At 38.4% G+C, this 8,519-nt stretch overlaps 2 protein-coding genes across 2 annotated transcripts in view; one reads left to right on the top strand and one right to left on the bottom strand.

The window, feature by feature from the left end:
- The first annotated feature begins 280 nt into the window (after positions 1 to 280).
- LOC111450990 (probable polygalacturonase) lies at positions 281 to 4,567 on the top strand. Its single transcript, XM_023091203.1, has 5 exons — positions 281 to 907; positions 1,954 to 2,074; positions 3,172 to 3,346; positions 3,422 to 3,492; positions 3,583 to 4,567. Exons 1-5 carry the CDS (start codon positions 482 to 484, stop codon positions 4,209 to 4,211), a joined length of 1,422 nt encoding a protein of 473 aa, XP_022946971.1. The 5' UTR covers positions 281 to 481; the 3' UTR covers positions 4,212 to 4,567.
- Positions 4,568 to 7,699: 3,132 nt separating this feature from the next.
- The window catches only part of LOC111451467 (transcription factor CSA-like), a 1,985-nt gene continuing 1,165 nt past the window's right edge, over positions 7,700 to 8,519 (bottom strand). Inside the window, exon 2 of the mRNA XM_023091906.1 lies at positions 7,700 to 8,285. Within this exon, the coding sequence (XP_022947674.1) occupies positions 7,816 to 8,285 (470 nt within the window). The 3' untranslated portion in view covers positions 7,700 to 7,815. The remainder of the gene's footprint in view (positions 8,286 to 8,519) is intronic.

Here is an 8,519-nt window from a genome sequence, read left to right as displayed (position 1 = left end):
TATATAAATTTAAACCTTCATAAACTAAATAAAAAAGAGTATAAATGTGAAGATTTCTAATTTAATATGGTTTTTTTTAAATTTAAAATATAAAAATGATTTGAATTTAATAAAAGAAAAATGTTTTTGCTTAGCTTAATTGATAAGGACATTATAATTTAAAAAAAAAAAAATCAATTTTCTGTTGTTTGGCAAGGGTAGTTTGGGTATTTAAGACAAAAGATTAGACCATTAGACTTAGGGTTCAAACTACAAATAAAGCATTGTCTAATTATTCCATTAAAAAAATAAAAAAAGGAAAAAGAAAAAACTTGAGTTGCGCGTACAAAATGTCCACCCCTCGGCTCCTACGCCCCTAGCCTTCTCCTTCTCCTTCTCTGTTCCATTCTCGATCATCATCGCCTCTTCTCCTCCTCTGTCCTTAATTTCTCACATGCAAATTCAAACCAAATCTCCATATTCAATTTCAATTTCATTCTGAATGGACGGTGAGAAATCGAGTTTCGGCTCTCTCATCAACCCTTCCTGCTCCTCTCTTCTCCTCCTCTTCATCTTCATCGCCATCCTCACCCTTCAAATCGCAACCAGAACTCCTTTTCCGATCTGGATGCCTTCCTCCACTCTCACCACGGACACCGATTCCGAACCGACCTGCTCCGCCTTCTTCCACAGGGATGCAGCGCCGGAGACGGTGGTTATGTCGATAACGGATTTCGGAGGAGTGGGAGACGGGAGGACTTCCAACACGGAAGCGTTCCGTAAGGCGATCGAGTACATGCGGCGGTTCGGCGACAAAGGCGGGTCTAAACTGGTCGTTCCCAAGGGCAGGTGGGTCACGGGCAGTTTTAATCTCACCACTAATTTCACGCTTTTTCTCCAACGTGGCGCTGTTATTTTGGGCTCACAGGTCCGCCTCTTTCTTCCCCTCTTTTTTTTTTCCCTTTCCCTCGTTAATTCAATTCAATTAAATTCCTTTTTTTCTTACTTTATATTCCAAAGATTTAAATAAATTATTAAAATTATAGGAGCCGAATTAAATAAATATATATATATATTCTGAAAACTCTGCGGTGATTTTTTTAGTGGTGGGTATTTATTTATTTTATTTTATTATGGTTTAAAAAGGACAAAAAGTTTGTGATTCTGGGGAAGAAGAAAAGGCCAAATGGAGTTTTATTACTCAGCAGAAAAGGAAAAATCTAAATGCTGACTCTGGCGGGGAGGAGACCTCCCCTTTGCTGGCGGTAGATCTGGGCCGTTACAAATGGTATTAGAGCTAGACACCGGAGAGGTAAACAGACGCTGGCCCCAAAAAGGTGGACTTGGTGGTGGTCCCACATCAATGGGAGAAAGGAACGAGTGCCAGCAACGACACTAGACCTCAATTAGAGAAAGGAATGAGTGTGAGCAAAAACACTTGGAGAAAGGAATGAGTGCCAACAAGGACACTAAGCTTCAATTGGAGAAAGGAACGAGTGTCAGCAAGAACACTGGGCCTCAATTGGAGAAAGTAACGAGTGCTAGCAAGGACACTAGGCATTGCGATGTCTCATATTTGTTGGGGAAGAAAACAAAAACACTATTATAAGGGCATGGAAACCTTCCCTAGCACTAGTGTTCAAGCCTCGAAGGAAAGTCCAAAAGGGAAAGGAAAAAAAAGACAATATCGGCTCTGAGTAATTACATACCCCAAATTAAAATAATAAATACTCTAAATTCACAAAAATAAACTTTAATTTTTATATATTTTAGATTCTTTTGGGAAAATGAAGAAAAAAAAAAGTTGTAAATTCCTTCATTGGTTGACTTTTTTTTATTTTTTATTTTGAATTATTATGAGAGGGTATTATTTGAAATTGTTGAATGAATTATTTTGTTTATATCCATCATGGTGGCATGTTAGTGTGAAAAGAAGATATGTTTTTTTAAAATATTTTATTTTTTTGTTAAAAGGATCCAGATGAGTGGCCCATTATAGAGCCACTACCTTCTTATGGAAGAGGAAGAGAGAGATTGGGAGGCAGACATATCAGCCTCATTCATGGCAACGCCCTTTCCAATGTCCTCATCACAGGTACTCCCTCTTCTTCGCCTCTTTATTTATACATGTATATATTTCTATTTTGGCTCCTTCTTCAATGCTGCCATTTTATATTCCCTCAGGATTCTTGAATTTTGTAAACTAATGGCATGCTACTTTTCTTGTCTCAAGTTCATCGCTGAGCCATTTACATTGGATTTTAGGGCCCATTTTATACCATTCTTATTATTTTCCCATTTTTTTTTTGTCAAATCGGATCCTAATAATGCTTCCTCTACGTTGCCTAGTACATTGAACTGAAAATAGTGTGAACTCTTTTGGTATACTCCGTCTAATGGTCCAAGTCCCCCCCTTTTGGGGCTCAACCTCCTCGTTGGCACACCGTTTCGTGCTTGGTGTCACATTCTCACTTTGATGGCAACGGACTTGCGATTGTGCGGCACTCACTTCTCAGTAACAAGTGAGTTAAGCCTATTCGTTCTCGCGTCGTCTACAGCCAAACGACGTATGCTCGAGCCTCTGGCCTTGGTTCAAGGAAGTTTTAGAAAACTGGAGCAAAGAGATTTCGAATGAGAGTTTTGAAAGCAAGATTTGAGAAATTGAAATTGGTGTCATATGGGAATGTAAGCAAAAAGATAATAATAACGACGTACTACATATAACTATCGGGTAGGGAGAAGTTGATAGCTAGTTATATCCCCCTATAGTACATTTTTTAGACATTTCATGTCTGGCAGATCTAGACATGATTTTCCCGAAATGTCATACTTCCTAGAAATACAAAAGTAAAACACTACAACATGGAAAGACATAAAGGGTTTGGCTTGTCATGGGCAACACGCCTTGGACGAGCATAACCGTGACAACTGGCTCTGATACCATTTATAATAGCCCAAGCCCACTTCTTGTAGATATTGTCTTTCTTGAGCTTTCTCTTTCAGGCGTCTCCTCAAGGTTTTTAAAATATGTGTGCTAGGGAGAGGTTTCCACACCCTTATAAAGAATGATTTGTACCCTCTACAATCGATGTCGGATCTCACAATTCGTATTGAAGTCGTTTAGCTATGTTTATGTTTGGTTTGAAGATATTCTACATTATGCAAATTTGTTGAGTGTGTGTATTTTTCCAGGAGAGAATGGAACTATTGATGGTCAGGGGAAGATGTGGTGGGACCTATGGTGGAACAGGACATTAAATCACACAAGGGGCCATCTTATAGAGCTCATAAACTCCCACAACATTCTCATTTCCAATCTCACCTTAAAAAATTCTCCCTTCTGGACCGTCCATCCCGTCTATTGCAGGTTTCGATCTCGGTTTACTCTGTTCGATCCACGACTTGTATTTGGCTCTTAAACTTCTCTTCTTCTATATTTCAGCAACGTTGTTATCAAAAACATGACGATCTTGGCTCCCCTCAACGCCCCGAACACTGACGGTATCGATCCAGGTATAGCTTCTTTTCTAAATAATATACACAATTAGGATCTAGAAAACAATGGTGAAGTTCTAAATTCCAAATGCTCGTCTTACACTCTAGATTCGAGTACTAATATCTGTATCGAGGACTGTTACATCGAGAGCGGAGATGATCTAGTTGCGGTGAAAAGTGGATGGGATCAATATGGAATCAACCTTGCACGTCCGAGCTCAAATATCATTATAAGACGAGTATCAGGCACCACTCCAACCTGTTCTGGAGTCGGAATAGGAAGCGAGATGTCGGGGGGAATATCAAACATAACGATCGAGGATTTAAACATTTGGGATTCAGCAGCCGGTGTTCGAATCAAATCGGACCAAGGAAGAGGAGGGTACATTGCAAATATTAGTATAAGCAACTTTGTAATGAACAGAGTAAAGATGGCTATAAGGTTCAGCAAGGGTTCAAACGACCATCCGGATGAAGAATGGGATCCAAAGGCAGTTCCCATGGTTAAAGGTATTTTCATAAGCAATATCACGAGCTTAAATTCAACAAAGGCTCCTGTTCTGAATGGCATAGAGGGCACATTATTCGATGGTGTGTGTATGAAAAATGTCACTATTCTTGGTCTCGCTCCCTCCGCAAAGTGGCACTGTGCTTTCGTGTCGGGCTTTAGCAGTGCGGTGTTTCCTACGCCATGTCCTCAGCTGCAAAACATCACGGTCTCATCGATGTGCTCGTGATTTTAAGCTTCTGCAGGCACAGTTTTGCTTACTTTTGGGCATCACATGAGACCATGGCATATGCTTGGAGCTTTTCAGTTTTCAAAATTTGAGTTATATTACGACGATGGATCGATCGAGGACGTGCTGCTAGCTAGACATGAGCAGCAGCTACTGAGGTGTGATGTGTGTAAGTTTTTATGGTGAAAAAGTGGTTTTATTTAACAAAATTCACACATGAGATTGTGAGATTTTAGTGACTGACCCAACCATCCACATGTTGTACAAAGTGAGGGATATGTGTTTGTAACATTTCATAGTGATTATTATTACAATTTTTTTGTTTGGAAATAAGAGGAAAGTTAGGCACCTTTGCTTCATATCCAATTTCCCTTCTCTCTCATAACACATTCGATTATCATCTCAGTTCTCGAAAAAAATTCTTCAAATGATCTCAAGTCGTACGAACAACATATCTTAAGTGTAAAAATTCGATGTTCGGTAGACTCTAAAGTAAAAATGGTAGACGACCCTATTTTTACTACTGAAATAAAGTCACTACTACATGTCTGACTTAATTAAGAAATGTGACAAAATCTTTCAAAACATTTTTAAACGGTGTCATGTACTTATGTGCTTATAATAAAATTGTTAAACAATTACCGAGGAAATAAATAATGTGAAATTGCATCTATCCTAACTTTAGTCTCACGGTAGTCACCATGACGTCGTCATTAGTACAGAGGTGTCTTATCGTTACTTGAAAAGTAAATGTAGTACGTGGCTTAAATATTTTAAGACATACTTAGTAAGTAACTCACCACTGAGGACACGAAATGCAATCATGTTTGGAATCTAGTATTTTATAAAATGTAATCTCATAATCTTGGTCTCAACTTCAAGTCGAGGCTGAATTAGATATGTAATACTTATCTACACTTGACCTTTGACTAGCGTACACTCACGTTACCAGTATACCATTGGGGGAAGGGAGCGCACATAGTATCATGATGTGCATAATGTCGTCTTGTAACATCATAGTGTATGTGTTCGTACTAATCATAACGGGAAGTATCTTGATGCACGTGAACATACAATATGCATGAGATCTCCATAGTTTAAAATCGTAGCATGTATATGTAATGAGTATATCTTCGTTCATTTCATACTTAACATAATCAATTTATATCATTTCATAATGTATAACATGGTACCACGCTTTCATCATGAATAGCACAATGTTGTCAACATGATATTCCATGACATTAAAATATCTTATAATTACAACGTATTATAACATAATAAGCAAACATTAACAATCACAAGGTAAGACACGAGTAAGGGCTACAAGGTACACGTCGTTCATACTTCAAACAAGTAATCCAATCGAACTAGTAGTGAAGCAACTTACTTGAATAGCTTAAACTCGAGAAACCCTAGCTAATCCTTGGAGCTAGTTCAAGTCTGTCATTTAATATTCAAGTTAATCTATGTAAGTTCACGACATAAGATTAGAACACGTTAATGGGCCCAGTCCACCTAATACTCACAATAAAACACATACTTTAGCTTACAACGTTTTAAATTGGTCAAAGTTGATTGGTCGGCTCGATGAAGCCGTGTGTGAGCCGCACACGCACCTCACATGGAGGACAGTGTCGGGTCGGCGGGTTGAGAGGCTGGTCATCAGGTCGATTCGGATCGTAGGTTGGTTCGGTCTGTATTGGGTTTGGGCTCTGAGGCAGTTCAATCCCTGGGCTTGGGCCGAGGGGTATTAGATTGCAACAGATTGGGCTGCATTAACATAGGTGCGTACTGGGCTGGATGGTTGGCGAATTTGGGCCTAAATGTTGTGGGCTTGACTTGGCTGCGGTCGCTGGGTCGGGTTTTCGCTCAGATTTTGCGCCTCAAGCTTGGGTCGAGTAGATTTATTTTGGATCCGCGTAACTTTTCTGTCTATTATGAGTCGTACACATTCTTGCATTACTCTTTTCTATAGTCTCATTGGTGGCTTCGACTAATTTTGGTCCGAACAGTTCTATTCGCCTACTTCGTTCCAACATAGTAGGAACCTATATTGTTTTTTGTATAAGGCTTCGAACGGTGACATACCGATAATTTTTTAGAAATTATTATTGTAGGCAAATTTTACAAAGTACAATTTTGAGTTCGAACTACTTACAAAATCAAACACACAGACACGAACCATGTCTTACAAAATTTAGTTCAACCGTTCAATCTAACTATTTATCTATGGGTGAATGGTAGTACTGAAGTCGAGGCGAGTACCAAATGCTTTTCTGGAGGCCGTGCCAAGAGGCCGACGTAAAGCATGGGTCTCGATCCGACACAATTAACATTGAGACTACGTGCAGTCTGAAAATCTCTCTCATGTATAGCTGTGCCTAGTTATCTATTGTATAGGTAGCTTTGCTAGGTATGAAGTGTGCCGATTTGGTTAGTCTGTCGAAAATCACCCATATCATTGTGTAACCTTTTAACGTCCCAGGGGGCCTACGATGAAGTCTATAGCTATATTCTCCTACTTCTATTTTGGATACTCAAGAGTTACAACAACCCAACTTTTTTTTATTTTGGTGTCTTCACTTGTTCACAAACTATGCACTTACTCACGTACTCAGCTATATCTTCCTTCATATTGCACTTCCAAAGATAATTTCATAGTGACACTCGTATTTTTTTTTCTTTGGTTTATTTTTATTTTTAAAATTTTAATTCAATTTTAATTAATGTACCTTTAATATTTTTTTTTAAATCGTTGAAGAATTAGTACATAAGGGATTGGACCTCCCAAACTTTGGTGACTTTATGATCTCGTGGGAGGGTCCGCCAACTAACATTCCATGGATGATGTTCAGATTTATCTCACACCTTATTGTCCATTTTTATGAAGTAGCGCCTCAATCCAGGTCAACGATCATTCACTGGGTAAGCAAAACAAGCAACCTAAGGTAGTTCACCTCGAAGATGGAACGTGTCGCCCGACAGTCCAACGACATTAAAAAGTGTAAAATACCACCTTTGAACCCATAGTTAGTTTGAGAGTAGCTAGATTACTATATGGAAACTCAAGGCACTTCAGTAGCTCAAATAACCGTAGAAACTTGGCCCGAAGTTTTCATAGCCCAAAGTAAAACCTTTATAATTGCCCCTTTTCCCTTTTTTTTTAGGTACCAGTCGAAGTGGGAGGTGTTTGGGAGCTACGCTATCATAGAGAAGCGTCAGTCGGGGGCGTCAATTTAAATTTTACTTTTATTTTTATTTTAATCTTTACTTTTATTTACTTTTGTCTTGTTTTCAAGTCACCCACCTAGATTTTAAGGCTAAAAAATTGGGTCGTGATATCTTATCTTTGTATCAAATAATATAATTTCTATCTTTTGACAAACCATCAAAAATAAAGAATGATACCGTAACACCCCGACCTCTCTACACAAGGGCTAAAAAAAAATAATAATAAAAAAAAGGGTTTATTAGAAAGAAAAAGAAAACATTAATTGATAATCTCTTTCTCATATAATATAGTTGGAAATTCATTATTGCTCTTACATTTGACAACCAAGGAGAAACTCACACTCCATAACAAAATTCTCACTTTGCTAAACTAAGAGCTTCCCATACCAAGAAAGTCTATAAATGGAATCCTCCTCTTCTTCTCCCCCTTCATCTCTTCCTCTCTCTCACCCGAACCCGACGATGCCACCGCCGCCACCGACTTCCCACGGCCATTTTCGAGCATCGGACCCGCCGTGAGAGGACTCCATTTAGGGGTCATCTTCTGATGGGAGGATTGGAGGACGTTCGAAAAGGACAATAAGCAATGACGAGACCTTAGGATGTTGTTGTTGTTAGTGAATATTGTGAAACGTTCTCTTCTCCTTCTAGCCATTATAACATGGTAGTGATTCTTCACTGCATTGTCTGTTCTTCCTTTGAAGTGTCGGGCTATTAACGCCCATTTGTTCCCGTGAAGCCGTTGAAATATTAAAAGCCTCTCTTCTTCTTCCTCCGTAAATGGGTTCTTGTTTATATTCGGATCCAGTTGATTATACCATCTCAATCTACAGCTTTTTCCTACAAAAACAAAAATTTTAAAAGAATATTAAAGAACATATCCTCAAAAATTATAAAGAGTAAAATTTTGTTTAATTAATGATTTTTTTTTTTTACTTCACTCCTTCAAGCTATCAATTTTTCAATTAAATCCTTACAAATTTTGAATTAAAAACGTCAAAAATGTTATTTAATATATGTTTTTCAACCCCCCCCCCCCCCAAAAAAAAAAAAAAAAAAAAAAAAAAAAAAAAA

This window comes from Cucurbita moschata, unplaced genomic scaffold, assembly GCF_002738365.1.
Source record: "Cucurbita moschata cultivar Rifu unplaced genomic scaffold, Cmos_1.0 Cmo_Scf00013, whole genome shotgun sequence".
NCBI lineage: Eukaryota > Viridiplantae > Streptophyta > Magnoliopsida > Cucurbitales > Cucurbitaceae > Cucurbita > Cucurbita moschata.
Note: the sequence above shows the minus strand (reverse complement) of the source record. Positions and strands in the feature narration are given on the sequence as shown.